The sequence below is a fragment of the Vigna radiata genome, unplaced genomic scaffold (assembly GCF_000741045.1).
Source record: "Vigna radiata var. radiata cultivar VC1973A unplaced genomic scaffold, Vradiata_ver6 scaffold_86, whole genome shotgun sequence".
In the NCBI taxonomy this organism is placed as follows: domain Eukaryota; kingdom Viridiplantae; phylum Streptophyta; class Magnoliopsida; order Fabales; family Fabaceae; genus Vigna; species Vigna radiata.
The window spans coordinates 966,125-984,578 of record NW_014543269.1 but is presented as its reverse complement, the minus strand read 5'-3'; the positions used below and the strand labels follow the sequence as shown (position 1 = coordinate 984,578).

Genomic DNA, 18,454 nt, shown 5'->3' with positions numbered 1-18,454 from the left:
AAATATTTATATTACATAATTAATGACCAATTTTAAAAAATAATTTTTAAACTAATTAATTAAATAATATATAAAATTTTCTTAAAATTAAAATAAAAATATATTTTTATTTAAGTGATTTGACTCTTTCAACCATATATACTTTTTGAGTCACATTTAAACCTGCATTCTTTAAAACCCAAATCCGCATCAGAACAATAATTAACCAATTTCTGTGAGTGATTAAGAAATGGATTTGAAGAATTATTCACAATTTAGATCTTCCAGACCAGTGAGGGAACACAGATGCATCTTAGGTAGCTACAAATGTATTGTACGGAATCCGTACAATACATAATGAAACACTCTTCAACTCAGATGGAAAAAACATGCGAGATAATATCCTTTCAAATGGTTAAATCTTCTATCTTAAAATCATTATTTCCTACCCGTGTTTCTTAACGTTTTTCTTCAATTAAAAGAGAAATAAAAAAAAATACAGATTATTTAACATGAAGGTAGCGTAATTTTTTATAAAATAGAATAACTTCCTTTTGGATGAAATATGGCTGGAAAACGTAGATACATAATTGTATCTCTGTTTCATTATGTAACTTATCCGATCCGAAACTCCGAAAAAATTAATCGAGTTACAATTAATGAAAATGACTTTATTTTTTGAATTATAAAGAAAGTCTTTTGTCTGTAAAGGAACACAGATGAAAAAACAGACTAGATAAAAAATAATTACGTAGAATATCATAGAATCTTTTCTTTGTCATATTTAAGATATACTAAATTTTCTTTGTCATATTTATTTAAGGTATATACAGTGTCATATTTAAAGGTATACAGAGTCTATCGAAATTATAACATGTACAATTCTTAGGTAGAACATTTTAATTCGATTCAAAAGAGATGAATCTGTTTGCTATTTGTCACTTTTCGCTTATCCATAAACTTGATTGTTAACAACGTAATTAACCTTTCATATATTACACAAGGGTTAGAAGTTTAACAAATAAAAGTAATTTATTAAGCAATTAATGAGCAATAAAATAGCAAAACTTGTTAGATTTTAGCTTTTAAGTTGGTTTTCTATTTCTTCCCTTTTCCCTTCCAAAAGGACAACACCATCAAAGAGTTTTAATATCTTTACTAAATAAAGGACGCCAATGTTTAAATTTACAACTGTAAAGATACTTTCATTTCCCTTTTCTACATCTCAAATTTATTTTTCAATCGACTTCACCAATTAACAGTTTTTCACCTCACCAATTCAAAGTCCATCAAATTGCTCAAAGAATATAAAATTTCCCAGATTTATCATTATCCATCAATCCATCATTATAATATTGTTTCTATTTGATGATGTGTTGCCACGACAAAGATTGCATGTTTGCCATGTCTTGGAATCCACTTTCTGCACTTGTAAAGGCCAACATAACATCAAAATATCATGATTTCCCATCCCAAAGATTTAGCTTCTTCAGGGTAGGTTTAACACGTAATTCTCACTATCGGTGGAGAAAATAAAGCTAAAGAATTTTTCATTTTTCAAAGACGACCCAAAATATTCCCTTATGCATTGAACAACACGAAATCCAAATTACATAATTTGTCACAAACTTAACAAATTCAGAAAGCAATGAACCTGCAACAATAATTAATAATAAAAATAGACTCCAGAGATACATTATGTTTCTCCGCGGTATTTACAGTTTCATTCACTGTATTAGGAGTCATCTCGCTACCAATTTCGTCACCATCTTCACCTTCTACATCAGCAACTCGTTTACCCACGCAAGATCTGGGACATTTGAGTCAGCACCGACAACGTTGTTGTTGTTGTTGCTGCTGCCTGTGAACCTGTTGCTGCAAAACGCAACATTTGTGGGTGTCTGAGTGGAGGATGGTGAAAAAGTAAACTGCTGCTGATCTTCGCAGCCAAAAGAAGAAGCAATGAGCGGTTGTCGTTGTTGCTGCAGCTGTTCCTCACAGGTCAGAGAAACATCAATCCAAGGCAAGTTCAATGGTTTGGCACCTGAAACGGGAGAACCCTCGTTCAAACTCAACCCCTCCAAGGAGTTCACAAATTCAGCGAAGGCTTCTTTGTAACTCACCACCCCATGATGAGCAGCACCATATAGGGAAATTGGAGAAACAGAAACCCCTTTTCGGGGTTTCAAAGGAGAAGGAGGTGGTGAGGAGGAGGAGGAGGATGGAGATAGCGGTGGGGAGTAATGAGACATGTTGAAGAGGGTTGAAGTTGGAGAAGCGGTGGAAGTGGAAGAGGAAGAAGAAGAAACACAATGGCAAAACAAACAACAGCCGTTGTTGCTGTTGTTGGATCTTGAAGCATGGTTGAAGAGATTTTTAATGTTCTTCTTGCATGACATGTCATTCGAAGAAGGAGAAGTTACAGGTAAAATTCTCAGCTGGCGAGGTGTGTGTGCAAAGAAACACACCTTTCTCTTGCAGTTCTTTCCATCCTTGCAGGCCTCTGTCCTGTATCTTGCAGGGTGCAGCCAGCATTCGAATACTCCATGAGCGAATTCACATGCATCACCACGGTTGCACCCTCCACGACGATACTCAGGACACACAGTTCCCGAGTAGTGATACCGCCGAGGGTCACGGCGGCGAGCCTTTTCTCCGGGGTGAGCAAAAGGGCAGTCAGTCCAGTCATGACTCCTGCTGCGAGTGCACCGGCGGACCTTGAACTCAAACATCCTGAAGTGGTCGGCGGAGTAAGGGTCATCCTCATCGGAGTCATCAAGGGAGTTGGAAGGAAGGAACTTTTGCAGCATGGTGTCGTCAGAAAACAACTCTGAGGCAGCACATGCAGCGGCGGTGCGGCGAGTGAGGAGCTTCCTTGGAGGGACGTCAATCTCTCTGAGGGTTTTGTTGGGAGAGAGGAATTGATGAGAGGGGTGAAACTTGTGGTGGTCGGAAGAGACACTGCTCATGTTGGCCACCTTGAATGATGAAAGAGAAGAAAGAAAGAGTGAGTGAATGTGTTAATGTGGAGGGAAAGAAAAGGGTGTTGTGAGTTATATAGGATAGATACAGAGAGAGAAAGTGAGAAGAGAGAGAAAAGGTAAGAAGGATGGAATGTGGGGACAGTGAAGGAAGTTCGTGGCATTGTAGCATTTGGGATGAGCATGCAAAAGAGGGTATGTGGCAGTTTCATAATTCATTGGGGTCACCAATTTTAGCTATGTGTAATTCTCTTACAGCTTCTCTCAGTTACTGATATCTCATCCCATATTGAGATATGCTGTCATTACATCTAACATGAAAATTCTAGATCACACTTTCTTCCATTTCTTCTTTCATTGCACTTAGTTTCTCTTTATTTTTTCTACTTTGACTCAAAACAACTTTTCATAAAATTTTTGACCAATTGTCCCTTCATTAGAGGTTTTAGCACTCTCATAACACTTAATAAAAGCGTGATTACGGGTCTGACATGATAACAAAAGGAATACAAAGAAAATTCACGTTCTCTCTGTAAAAATAATGGTTCAACTACTGAAGAAGAGAAGTGGTTGAACCTTAAAAGAGATGTGATAACATATATATGACTGATGAGAGAAACCGTGAATTGTACTGCTTAGACCCTGCAATTCACTGCACCAATTCAAAATTAAACCTTTTCAATAAATTACAAAATACTGCTACAGTTTTTTACCACAAAGGCTCATTTCTTCATCATTTCATACTAATGACCAGAAAATACAAGCACTTGATGTCTATCCAAGAAAATTGAAAATTGAGTTTTTGTCATCATTGTTGAGATGTTAAGGTAATGTTATTACTGTGTCAGTTTCAAGTTGTTGAATTGAAGGAATGGAAATAATGTGAGGTTCCCTGGTCATCTGGGAGTTAGAATTTGAGGAAAAAAACCAAACTTTAAGGCCTATTTCTGCACTTTTCTTTTCCAATAAAGAATAATCAATCCACATAATAGATGAAAGAAACCATAACTGACACTTACTAAATTAAAAGTTCAAAACCTGAAGTTTAGGAAATTAGTATATACAAGATGAATTAGATATAATGAAAGCTTTTGATTTCTCAACCACTCCCTCAAAAGTCACAATACATGTTAAATTCATGAATTAATAAGTTGGAATGATTTCAGGAGAAGGGTTCAAGTTTGATTCATTTCTAACATTGTTCTAATTTGTACAGAAATATTAGTATCATTATCTATTTAACTACGACTGTGATTATTCATGTTGAAGAATATATATACAACTGATTTTTTTTTTGGAAGAAAAGTCATCATTTTTCAAACTTACTTAGTCAGATATTGATTCTTTTATTAACATTCAACACAGGTTTTAGGAAGTCTTTTCAATTTTTTTTATTAAAAAGTTTATGTGTATCTTTTTACTGTTAATAATTTAAAATTAAAAATAAAAATATATATATTTAAAATAGTAATATATTAAATTGTCTTGTAAATGTAAAAATATCATTTCAAAATTATTTACTTATGTATCAATAACTTTTGGAATCCAGTGCTTCCTTCACCATCCTTAGACATATTAGGTTAATTAAGAAATAATAAATTAAAAATCCCGCATTATTTAAGAATTAATACAAAAAGTTGTTGATATGTTTTCTCTTTTAGCTTATAAAATACCTTTTAGAAAGCAAAATTGTGATTAAAAAAATCATTTCTCAAATTAACAATATCTCTATAATTAATGCTAACTATATTTAGTATTTAAATAGAATATTCACACAACTTGTGAATCTGATTAAAATTTACTTATCTTAAGCTGATAAATCTATTTTCACATCTTGTATTTAAATTTTTGATATTATTTAACTGAGGTTAGTGATAAATTAGTATGCCATTGTTGACTTGTTAAATTGTTATTAGAGTCAATAGTTTGAAACTGATGTTATGAGAAGTTGAAGCTCATTCATTTCATATATTGATTGCAAATAACGTCAGCTCCAATAAAACAATGGAGAAATTAGAACGGTTAATAGTATATTTATGATAGTAGAAAACATATATATTAAATTGAAATGAAGATGAAAAAATAATTAAAAAAATATAAAAGAGTCAGGTCAATAATGGAGTCTATTTATGAAGGGTTCTAGAATTGTTCAGTAGAAAAGTAAAATTAGTAGTAGAGTTCTTTACAATAATAAAAATTATATATTAAAACAACTAAATTTACTTTAATGGTTAAAGTAAAAATTTAAACTTTTAAAAATTAATGAAAATCAATTTTGATTAATACTCATTAGTTCAACTAGTTTAAATAAAAATATAAGAAAAATTATATACAATCAAAAAATAAAAACATTAAAATTTTTAATTTTTTTGATGAAGATAAAAATAATAAGTACATAATAACAAATTTTTATAAATTTTATTTATATAATAAACCTTAGGTATTGCATTAGTTTATATCATTCTACATTTAGCAATTAGCTTGTAAATTAATTAGTTTATTAAACATGTAAAATCCAATAAAGTGATTTACCATACCATTTCCTCCCAAATTATTTTGAGGAATCAAAGAGGGTGATGAAGACAGAATTTTGAGCATCTAATAACAGTGGTGAAGGATGATCTAATTTGAAGGTGAAAATTGGTGTAACATGAGTTATTATTTTTGTGAGAAGAAATTGGGAGCCATAGTGAGAGATGAAGAATTAAAAGTTTAGTATGAAAATGTTTGTCTATTAGTCTGAAGGAGAATATTTAAATAATTTGGATTTTGGCATCACCTGAATAAGGTTTTCTTCCATGGCATGTCAGAGAAATTTGCAGAGCAGTGTGGTTGTTCAGGAATCTACCCAGAAATAATATGAGCTGGAGAAACTCAAATACAACATTTTTTCATGTCAAAAAGAATTCTACATTTTCTTGTATTTTTCCAAACCCTTTTCATTTTTAAATTTTAACTCATCTCACCATTAAAGTAACAAAATTTAATTTTCATAAAGTTATTAAACTCTCTTTGTATGTGATGTTTTGGATTTGTATTATTTATAACTACAAAAAAAAATGTTATATATAATTTAATATATAATCATAAAATATGTATTTATATTTTAAATTAGTCATAAATCTTAAAGAATTTTAAATATGATAAACTTCAAACTGAATTAACTTTATAGAATTACATCAGTTAAAAAAAATATGTATTTGTTATTATCACCTTCTTCAGCCTTCATTGCCACTTTATGTTACTATGTTTCGAGTTTCTATCACCATCTACAATCTAATTGTTCCTATATTTTTGCTTCCAAAGAGATTCTCAGTGCATAGCCACATGCTTCAATTTGTCTTGTGACTCCTTTTTCTTCATGCTTTCATCCTCAAACCTTCTTATTCATCTCATTTAGTTCATATTTTACTTCCTTGTACCTCCTCTCAACACCACCAAAACACTATTTGTTCCATGTTTTGACTTTCCCCTTGGAAGTTTTAATTTCTTTTCAAGGACATAGGCTTCTTTTCATAGGTTGAAACAAAAACATCATTTCGCATATGCTTCTTTTTCATAATCTATTTATAGTTGCCGTGATTCTAAACAACAGCTTTGGACTCAGTTATCTCTGCTGTGTTTTACGAACCAAAATAAGAATTACTACTCATATCATTGAGTGTCATCATATATTCAATTTACAAGCGATGTAGATAGAGCACAACTTTTGATGGTGAACACCTTTTGATTTTGTTTAAGCCATGACAGTAATATAGATGAAAACATCAACATAGAGGAATAGAAGGCACTGAAACAACTTAGTCTCATGTTGTGAACGTAATTTTTTTTCATTGAAGTTGGCATTCTTATTTTACTTCTGTACCCAAACCAGTTTGTGATATATGACTTGATGTTTTATTTAACAAAACCAATGCTTGGATAAAATGTTCATTTTCCACAATGAAGACGAAATTTGCCACCATAAATACTACTTCTTAAGACTATGATAGTTCTCACAATGACAGATTGGATACACACTGATAGATCAGGACATGAAGTAAAGCACAACACCTAACTAGTATTTTAGAAAGTAAATCTAAACTACAAAAGATATCACAATGCTTGCATAACCTTTTGGAAGGTTCTTATAATTAGTATGCTAAAGATTCTTTTTTTTTTCTTTCTTTTCTGAGGATGCAACAGGGAACTCTTCTTTTTATGTACATACTGAAGAAATTTATGACACTGTTAATGTCAAATGTCCGCCAATCAAACCAAGACTATGATACTTCCTTCCGCCTGAATGCAAGAATCTGAAACAGCAGAAAAATGTGTGAAATTAAGTTGTTACCTAAAGTAATATTAGGGGAGAAAACCACCTTAACACTCACCAAATGCCCCATCTTGGATATGCATTTGGATCTAAGCCCTGCCAGAGTCTCGTGTTCTTGTAAAACTTCCAGTTCATCTTTGTGTGGCTCTATAACCAGCGTTGATAGCTCATCATATATGAGGGCTGAATTCTCATCAGCTGACTTGTCACGATTTGTGCTGTGGCATCCTTTGACTGCCAGTATCTCGATTCCTTCTACTGGAAAAGGTGTCTGACGAGCAACATACTATGTATAATACATAAAAATGTTAGACAATTATCATTCTTACAAGAAAACTAACACTGGCTCATCAACAGAAGCATACTATGCAATCATTTTTATTTTTAATCAACACGGGACAGGATCTTACTTCGTAAAGGTGCTCCACTGACAACGTTGGTCGACAGCAAAGGTAAGGTTGTGGCAAACTTGGTGTATTTTGATGATCAAGAGAAACAAGCATGAGACGGATGTCAAACTGTGAAAAAATATAGCATCTTTATATTCAACTGAAATAATAACAGAAGCATTCAACAGTAATATCTGTGACCTATTACAAGAGGGAAGGAGGTCAGAAATACCTCATTAGTGTTTTCATCCAAGCTTCGGAGATGATCAACAAACTTAGACAATCGACTACTGCGAGAACTTTTGCTATTGCTACCACCACCACTGCCATGTCGTGTGTGACTTCTGAAACCACCCCTTCCCCAAGTAAGCTTTCTATGTTTTGACACCTGCCTTGAAATTCCACGATTTTCTCTACTTATATCCATGTCACTATCATTGCCTCCATCTGGACTTGCCATAGATGATGAGGGTTGAGAGGGGCGAACTCTAGCCCATCTCTTTCGCCTTTTCTGCCTGTGTTCTGTACTTCGTTCATCGGCTGAAGATGAATCTTTTTCATTATTGTCGTTGTCTTCCTCATTGTCTTCCGATCCTTCAATTGTTTGGGTTTGTCTCCTAGAATGAATGTTTCGTTGATTACGCTGTGATCTTGTGAGAAATACACCCGGTGTGTCTTTACGTCTCTTAACAAGTGCTTCTGATTGCCGTTGAACTACTTTTGCTATTGAAGCTTGAATCTGCCAGAAAAGCTAGAAAGCTGAGATTTGACAATTGAGATAATGTTGACAGACCAATGATAAGATTTAAAATTAGTGAGGCACAAGAATAAACCTTAGAAATTAATAAATGTTCATTGATCGTGGCAGTCATACAGATTGTCAATCACTCAACATCAATCAGTATAAGTGTTGCGATTTAGTATTTTACACACATCTGAATGTTGAAATCATGCTTAATTTAAATTTGTTTACTCAATAAATATTCACCTGTTTATTGCGGTTCTTCTCCTCTTCACGAAATTCAAGCTCCTGTAATGGGATGGTGAACACAGTATCATTAGTTGAATGTGAAAGCTTTACCTTTATGTAAACAAAGTAGAAAATGAAGTAATAAACTGGTCAACTTATACCTCTTCTTCGTACTTCTCAATATCTGGATATAAAGCAGCAATAAGGGCATCATAATTTGGATCATCTCTCAGCGAACGGCGACTGGCACAATGTGTGCGGCAGGCTGGACATTCATTATTCCTAAGACAATACATAAATGATGAATGTGGCTCCAGAGAGTATAAGGTGTTTTTCTGATGAGCACCATATAAGACTTAGCCAGAAATCATCAGCAGCATATTAAATAAATAAATAAGACGCCTGGAATGGATTCATGGAACCTACCCCAGTCGCATTGATTTGTCAATGCATTCCCTGCAAAAGCGGTGCAAGCATTCCATGACAGTTCTTGTCTTCTTGATAATGCCTGTTCAAGCAGTGGTTAGTTCTTCAGCAAACAAGATATGCTATCATTCAAGCATGAAGCGAGCTGAAAGTTTCAAAAACATTTTTCATAATGAAATCCAGGACTACAAGTGCTCAAATCAATAGCCAATCATAACTTGGTTAACTTGAAGAAAACACATCCAGTGCATGAAAAAACCACATCCAGTGAAAGTGCAGTGCATAAAATATATGATCTTTTCAGTCAATCTGAGATTTAATTTTTTATCTCGACAGTTTTTCCTTTCGAGCAAAACATTTTACACAGCAATGCATTCTTCTAGGAGTTACCAAATCAGTGTACAACTAAAAGCTCAAAGAATCACTTACGGAATAGAGCTGTGAAACTTGTATACCTAAATTTAACACAGCAACACAGGTCTAGGAATTGTAAAATCAGGTTAGTTTCCTAGTTTTCTGTTTTGATTTTATTTTCAGATTACGTTTCTAGTTTTCCTCATTAAGTTTAGTTCCCCTATTATGATGCATTCTATTAAAAGCATTTGAGGTGTAATTGTTTGGCCATAAAATGAATATCTTTTGTTTTATCATCAATTATGTCCTTACTTTAATTACTTAATTGAGCATCTCATATAACAGAATGGGGAACTTCGACTTTTCATAATACCCAAGTCTTCATCACAACACCACCCTTGTAAGTTGCATATCAGCAACTGCTATCCACAACACTTCACTCAGCTTTTCCGGTCAGCCCCTTTGTAAGTAACCATTTCTATTGGTAAAGAACCCAAGTCTCACATCGATGGAAATAAAATCAAAATAAAATATATAAGTGGAACAATTCCTGCCTTACAAGTTGATAATATGGGGTTCATTATGCTTAAACTATTTGGTAAGATGATATCATAGTCTTGTTCATTTAAAGGGTCCACCATGTTATACACTTAGCAAGTCTAATAGTATTTGACATGAGAATATATATATATATATATATATATATATATATAGGAACTCAACTTACAAGCAAGCTTTGTAGGATTCAATTAGGCATAAACCACTTTGTAAGATGGTATCAAAGTCTACTCTAGATCCATTATATGGGTCACTCACTGTGTTATACTCATGCCAAGCCCAATAGTGTTGGATAGGAGGGGATGTATTGGAAAAAACCTAAGTCTCATTAACTAGAGACACTGCTGAAATCATAAGACCATCCTAGGATTTGAACCATGGAACTCAAGAACACTCATGGAATGGATCCATGGTGGTTTCCATAGTCATGAAGAACAAAGAAGAAATAAGACAAACATGGTGTTAGGAATCTTTAATGTAAAAACCTAACAGTCACCCTCACCACTGATATGCACTCACACAAGAGAGAAAGAATCAATCAATGGGTATGTTATTCATAGTAAAATCACTGAGTACAAAGTGTAACTCGAGAGCCTGACCCTCTCATCAGGTTCGAAACCGATCTGTACAAAGTATACAATTGACTAACTCCCTCTAACAATATAACAAAGTCCTATTTATACCATTCTTCTTCCTTCTAACCTAAACCCATTACCTATTATGCCCTATCACCCTATAACTTATCATTACACCCCGTTGCAAAACAACCTTATCCTCAAGGTTGGAACAATGAAACTTGAGCCCATTGCATTGTGATGTGGTCTTACCCGCTGGCTACTACCTGTAACTTCAGGTCTGGAGGCTTGGGTGGTGGCAAATCCTCCTTCACTATCTTCCATTCTTTCCAGATTCTAGTAACTTTCAGCGTTTTGGTCACCTCTTTTCCAGCATCATAAGCCTTGAGAAAATGGTCTTCAATGTCTTTTAAAGCTTCAAGCAGCTCTCTCTCCTTGGCAGGTGTATCATAAACTACAAGCCCCCTTTGCTCCTCGTGGTTCTCGATGGCCACATCCACCACTTTCACTGTTTCAACACCACTCATCACTTGCTCCGCAATCTCTTCACTGTTACTTTTATTATCATTATTCTTTTCAACACTATCCACTTTGTGCTCAACCTCTTCTTTATGGTTGTCCCCGTGCCTTTGTTCAAGTTTGGGCTTTTGAATGCGGTGTCTGAACTTACTGCGTTGCCCTTTTCTTTTGGACCCAATTTCCACGGTGTTGTCAAGCGCATCATTCCCTGCTTCGGCATCGCTCTCGGGATCAGCCATGCCCAGCTCCTCACGTGCCCTCACCACGCGTTCGACTGCCGCAAACAATTGGTAATCGAAATTCAATGACAACTTGCCTCCAACGGTGGTTGTTTTCTTGAAGCGGTTATAGTCAGAGAGCAACGCATGCCACTTGCAGTCGCACTGCGTGAGGTTGCGCTGCATGTCCAAGGCCATGCAATTCTAGGCGATGATGTTCCACTGTTGGTAGGAGGAGAGCGCGACGGAGCAGTCAGCTTCCACCACTACTATTTCGTTTACCAAAATGAGCGACTCGATGATGCTCCAATCTGGAGCCTCTGGGGAGCGCGTGCAACGAAATGCACCAGCCGAGCCTGAAGCGTAAAGGATGTCATCGTCGTGAATCTTCATTTCTTTTTGCCCTCCAAATGGTTCAGGCAGTCTCCCTACCTGGCGCGCCACCCCTTCAACGGTTATGCCCCTGTTCCATTCTCCAAATCACCACACCATTGCCCCCTTCAGTCCTTTCCAAGAACGATTCTTGGCTTTAGCCTTCCAGGCCTGGACCCAATACCCAGCACTTCCCTCCATGGTACTATATGCCCAACACACTTTTTCTTCCTTTATCACCCCCTGGGTCTCAAAAATTGTCTCCGCCCTAGCAATCCACCCCATAGGATCAAACCCTTCGAAAAAGGGTAAATCTACTCTCTTCTTCCCACTGGGTTGCACTTGATGGCGTTCATCCCCTCTCTCCCCTTCCTCTTCCTCTCGCCGGTCCCAATGTTGGTCGTCCTAGTTGTTGCCTCGACCACCCAACATCCTTATGATTTCTTGCAAATCTTGGCGTATTGCTGCATAATCTTGGCATATTGCTCCATAATCTGATTGCAGTGCCCTTGTCTGCGCCTTCATTCTATCAACCACAATTTCCTTCACCCCCACACGATTCCGACAGCATCTCGATCCAGCAGCGTCTTAATCTGGCAGCGTCTCGATCCGACAGCTTCTTGATCCTTCACCCCCATTTCGAAATGGCAGGTCAGACCAATTTGTTAGGAATCTTTAATGTAAGAACCTAATAGTCACCCTCACCACTGATATGCACTCACACAAGAGAGAAATAACCAATCAATGGGTATGTTATTCACAGTAAAACCACTGAGTACAAAGTGTAACTTGAGAGCCTAACCCCTCTCACCAGGTTCAAAACCGGTCTCTCAAAGTATACAATTGACTAACTCCCTCTAACAATATAAAAGAGTCTTATTTATACCATTCCTCTGCCTTCTAACCTAAACCCATTACCCATTATGCCCTATCACCCTATAACCTATCACATGGAAAGGAAAGAGAGTGGCAAATCATGACAACTATAGTGAAGACACCAAAGATAAGTGCATTGTTGGTTGATTCACCACTTGAAGAAGTTCTCCATGATAACAACCTAAGCCAAGAGAATCAAAAACTCATGCTACACAATTTAATGAAAACATCATATTCATGTATCTTAATACAATAGAGGAGGAGCCTTCTATTTATAAGGAATACAAGAATGCTTACGAACCTAGACAAGTGTGCTTATAAAGCTAACAAAAATGTACAAAAGAGAGCTAAGTGTACAAAGGAAGTTAACAACAAACCTAGGGTTGTTCGTCTAGTTTTTCTTGGCTTCCTAAGAACAAATAAGGTTAGGAACTGCAACTCCTCGGTTGTAATCATGAGATGGTTAGGTGCATAATCTAGCTCTAACTACTAGTATTTGAAGTTAGTTTATGGCACTTAACTACCTTGCTCTAGAATATGTTAGAAGCTTCTAGAACTTTCTACAAGGAGCATTTCTTTAGAAGAATTTTAATCACAATATTCAAGGACCATTTTGAGAATATTCTTTGGGAATATTTTAGAAAGATCCTTTTAATTGAAACTTTTAATTCCAAAGTATTTTAAAGAGCGGGAGAGTTTCATTTTCACAAAAGAAATTTACATATTCTATACTATATTTTCCAATCTCCATCTCTAGTTCAATTAGTCTTGCTCTTATCTTTCTTCCTTCATAGGCTCTTTCTAACTTTTCCTCCTCTTTCTCCTCAACCATGTTTCTTGTAAGGCCCCCTTCATGTTCTTCCATCCTAGTCTTTTCCTCACCACAAAAGAAATAATATAAATAAATGCAAACCTCATCTTACAGGCTGAATTATAAGGTTGCGTTGGGCCTAAACCACTTTGTAAGACTTTGAGACTCTAGCAACCAACATAATGATAGTTGATAAGGAATGTAGAACCCCCTTAAAAGCTTTGTTTAAATGGAAGAGTTGAGACACTTTAGTACTCAACTAAGCATCTCATACTACTCAATGCAGTATTTAAGGCAAATATAATACCTAAGCCCCCACCATAATAATGATGTCCTTTTTTTGTTTAACCAATGAGGCAATCATAAACCACCACAATAGAGAGACTTTCATCAAAGGATACCACCAAAATTGGATTATTGCTCTTAAGCAAATGACTATCGATTGACTACCAACTTGTTATGCTTCCATCTACAATTATACACTAGAAATTTTATTATTGCATTCATAATGTTGAGAACATTTTTTATTACATAGAAATTCCATAATATCTCAACCAATTAAGTTATTGGAACATAAATCGAAAGGGGTATAGCAATTACCATATTATCGACAATGTAAAAATTCACATGTTAAAACTTGGGAAATTATGTAGTTATTAGTTACTTCAACAATTCCTACGTCCAAACTATGACAAAACATTGTATCAAAATATCGGGATTGTCAACAAGCAAGCTAAGAACACGATGAGTGAGAGTACATGGAACACTTTTGTTCAATGCCCAGGTTAATTATACAAGACAAAACCAAATAACTAGAGGTTCTAGGATGGTCATTAAAGATTTGTTGAAACTTAAAGGAATATGGATCATGACCAATGCATTTAATTTGGCAATTAAAGTTGAAAAACAAATTAATAGATATTTTGTGCGACCTCACAACAAATATAAGTAACCAACTTGTTGAAAAGCTACCTTAATTATGGACACCCTTGACTTGCCTTAATTGCAGCCTCTTTAGGAGTTATATTAATTGTAACCTCAAAGGTGGTGGTTTAATCTCATATTGATCAAATAAAGAATATAAACCTTGGGTAGTCTTCATCTTACAACTTGATTGTGTGCGATTGATATAGGACATAAAACATGTTTTTAAGATGGTATCAAAGTCAAATATAAATCTATCGTTGTGTCACATGTACTTGCTACACTCTAGGATGATAGCTCTAGATGTGAAGGGAGCATTGGAAAACCACTTTAACTGCAATCGTCCCAAGTCCACTTAGTTTTTGCCCCGCACCAATTAGATATACTGATTATATAAATCCATATAAAGGTTCTCAACTGTCCTTACCTTAAAAGTAGGTTTTATGAAATTAAGGTAAGAAACAAAAGCATTGTTAGTACTGCACCTTCAATTAAAATTTCAACATCAACTCGAGGTGGAAACTAGGCCCCTCTTGCACCTAATATGCTAGCCCAACAAGTCAATAATAACCCCCAAGTGTGCCTAACTTTGAGAAAATTGTTCAACACAAAGAACTTGAACTAAAATAACTTGGGTTAAATATGTTTTTGGTTCTTTAAATTTCAATGAAAATTGAAATTAGTCCTTCTTTGAAACTGTGGACTAATTTAGTCCCTCATCTTTAGAATTGTATGAATTTAGTCCTTTTAACCAGATTTTGTTAAGTTTATTTAAGGTTTCAAATGCATTTCTCAACTAACATTGAATAAAAAAATGTGACAAACCGTATAAACTCAAATGCTATCATGAAATGCATTTGAAATGTCAAATAAACTTAACAAAATTTAGTTAAAAGGACTAAATCCACACATTTCTAAAGTTGAGAAACTAAGTTGGGTCAAAGTTTTAAAGAGAGACTAATTTCAATTTTCACTAAAAAGTAAGGGATCAAAAACATATTTAACCTAAAAAACTTTTATTACCAATAGTCAAAGGAGGTTGTATTTATCATGGTACCAAAATGTGAAGGAGATCGAGAGGAGGTGGTAGTGTGCATTGTTCATTGCCTTTGCTTGTGACCAATTATATGATATAATTTGGTCATATCTCAAGTCAATATGAGATCTCCAACAATTATTTTTCAACGGTAACCCATTAGGTTAAAAGCATATTTGTTACAAAACTGGATTTGTCAATAACAAATCCTCCTGCAATCTCAGCATTTCAGTTGCAAAAATCTACCAATCGTACTAATTACTATGCAAAAAGTTGTCTTTAGTACATCCAACAAGAGAAAAAATGACAACCATCACTACAACTATCTCCCTACTTGATGCTTGCTATAGTATGTTAAGCAAAATATGAGGTCTCCAAATACCCCTCAACCTAGCTGTTGAGAGCGCACTAAGAAGGTGTAAATCACTGTTGTTTGTTGCCTCTCTGTGGAGATCTATGAACCTTTGTACAATTAGGTTATCCCATGAGGTGGCTGTAGATTTGAGATTGGTTGATTGATTCGCAGCTCTCTTGATCTTCTAAGTGACTAAAAGTGGGATGGGGAACCTTAAACGTTCTAGTAGAACCATATCAAAGAACCTGAAAAAAATTATAGGTGTGTACAACTAATTATGGCTTGGAAAAGGTAGTTAAGAGCCACTAACTATTTCCGTATCGGACCATCATCCAAAACAGGTGAGTGAGGATTAATTAGTTAATCATAAATAAACTGAAACGCACTCATCTCTGTCTAGGAGACTATTGAGACCATATATCCACATACAGCTTCCACTCGGTCTCTCTGTTTCATCAATTGATGCAGAATTATCAACAGTTCCCTCTTCAAATCAATATTTGCACCCAAATCTTGATTGATCAGTCTTGCTATTTCCAAATTCACAAACATTTCATGTTTCAATGATTCAAAGCCAGCTTTCACAGTTAACACCCGAATCCTATAGGACACAGAAGCACTGTAATTGTTAGTGTCAATATTTTTAAACAATGATAATCAGACAACCAAGTGTTATCAAGCTCTACAGTCATCTCTCTTCCACCAAATTGAAGAATCTCATTTTTGCATTATGTTCTTTTGAGCGATATCAACCAAATGATTGTGATAATTGTTCAATAACCTAGTAACTCCCTTCACCATATTTGGAAAAATTACACAAACAAGATTCACGACACCAGTCCCTATAATCTCCTTGGTGTTGTCGTTTGCCATATAAAATTGGAATAATGTGAATGCCCTCTTAGCTGAGACAATATTGTTGGGATATGGTAGATAGACATAGCAATCTATCATGTCAAGGCAATGTACCTGGAGGATGCGTCCATGTGCACATGGTCGTTGTATTCTATTATGAAGTTTATAACAAGGATTATTTGCTGAGCACTTGTTCAGTTGGTCCAAGCCTTTTGCAGACCTGTCACTCTAAAAGCGGTTGATTAAATTGTAATGGTTTATCAGAACTGTCATTCTAGGGATTTACCATGGCACTGGTGGTGGTGGCTGGTGGAGGGTATTGGAACCTAAAATGCCTAAGATTATGGAGACAAGAAGAATGACGAATCAAGTTATAGGTGTAGATCGTGATTTGAAGAGGGAATTGTTGGTTGTTATCCTTTAATTGACGAAACAGAGAGACTGAAAGGAAGTTGTATATGGTTATTTGGTCTCAATACTCTCCTGAACCAAGATGAGTGTCTTTTGGTTTATGGAACACCAATCATCCTCACTCATCTATTTTGAATGATGGTCAAACACAACCATTGCAATTTGATCAGCCACATTAAGATCAACAATTTTGTGAAAAGCTTGGACCAACTAAACAAATTGTCCAGGGGACAATCACTTGCTATAAACTTCAAGCAGAATACAATGATCATATGTCTATGAATGTATCCTCTAGGTGCATGACCACAACCAACATGATAGATTGCAATTGTTATCAACCACATCCCAATGATTTTCCCTTAGCTAAAAGGCATTTACATTATCCGAATTTCATCAGCAAATGGTGCCGCTGCATACATTATAACGATTAATGCTGCAAATCTTATATTACAGAGATGAGACTCGTAGTTTGGAGGAACAGAAATGCCCAAAGATCCTGGTAAAACTTGGTACATGATTTCCATTTTTGTTTAAGAATATTGATGTTAATAGTTACAATGTTCTTATGTCCAAAAGGATTCATGAATTAACTACATAGACCCAATTAGAAACAATAGAATTTGAAATGCCCATGAATTTTGAAATAGCAAGACTGGTCAACCAGGTTATAGGTGCAGATCTTAATTTAAAAAGGGAATCGTTGACGGTTCAGTTTCAATTGATGAAACATAGAATGCTTTGCCTCAATACTCTTTTAGACCAGGATGAGTGCCCTTCAATTTATTTATGATCCACTGATTCATCCTCATTTGCCTATTTTGGATGATGGTCAAATACAAACAGTTAGGGGCTCTTGACAACACTATCCAAGCATACATAGTTACCAAAAGAATTACTCTTGTAAGCAATAGATCATAAAGAAAGCATGAATTAGGGTTCCCTTATAACCATGATGAGAAGAGAGAAACTGAGAAGGCAAGGCATATGATGAATTTCGTATGTTTAGACCATAATGGAATTATTCAATTTATAGGGGAGAAAATATAATTAGAGGATATTCATTTCACCCTATTTTAGGTTAAAAACATAAATATATAATTAATCTAATTGATCCTGATATTTATTTACAGTTACTATATCTATAGGACGTTAACATATATACAAGATTTTAACAATACCAAACTATTAAGGACCAATAGTAGCTTCAAAATCACCCAATAATCCATTAAGAACAATGAGAAATCTCCAAGTGTCTTGTATGAAAAATAACCTATGTAATACTCTTACCCCATCCTCTCTCTCTCCTCCTAACAAAACATATAGGTAGCATTAGTATAAATGACTCTCCATCACACATTAGGATCTTTTAATAAACATTAACTACTTGCTACTCACAACGTATCATTTCTGCAAAAAACTGATAATGGTAAGTATATGTTAGGGTATAAGGAGGGAGGTAATCGTAAGGGTTGGAAAACATATGAGAAGGAGAAGAAGGTATAGGAGAGAGAGAAGGAGACCAAACGGTGG

The 18,454-nt window shown here is 35.2% G+C and overlaps 2 protein-coding genes across 2 annotated transcripts in view; both read right to left on the bottom strand.

Moving 5' to 3' along the window:
- Positions 1–1,516: 1,516 nt before the first annotated feature.
- On the bottom strand, positions 1,517–3,011 carry LOC106754243 (zinc finger CCCH domain-containing protein 2). The gene has a single exon (XM_014636244.2). The coding sequence runs from the start codon at positions 2,946–2,948 to the stop codon at positions 1,758–1,760; it is 1,191 nt and encodes a 396-aa protein (XP_014491730.1). The 5' UTR covers positions 2,949–3,011; the 3' UTR covers positions 1,517–1,757.
- A 3,892-nt stretch (positions 3,012–6,903) lies between these two features.
- Positions 6,904–18,454, bottom strand: part of LOC106754232 (putative E3 ubiquitin-protein ligase RING1a) — an 18,286-nt gene continuing 6,735 nt past the window's right edge. Inside the window, exons 4-10 of the mRNA XM_014636232.2 lie at positions 9,061–9,142; positions 8,796–8,916; positions 8,653–8,694; positions 7,897–8,403; positions 7,686–7,793; positions 7,334–7,561; positions 6,904–7,255 (exon numbers count right to left, since the gene is read on the bottom strand). Of these exons, the coding sequence (XP_014491718.1) occupies positions 7,223–7,255; positions 7,334–7,561; positions 7,686–7,793; positions 7,897–8,403; positions 8,653–8,694; positions 8,796–8,916; positions 9,061–9,142 (1,121 nt within the window). The 3' untranslated portion in view covers positions 6,904–7,222. The remainder of the gene's footprint in view (positions 7,256–7,333; positions 7,562–7,685; positions 7,794–7,896; positions 8,404–8,652; positions 8,695–8,795; positions 8,917–9,060; positions 9,143–18,454) is intronic.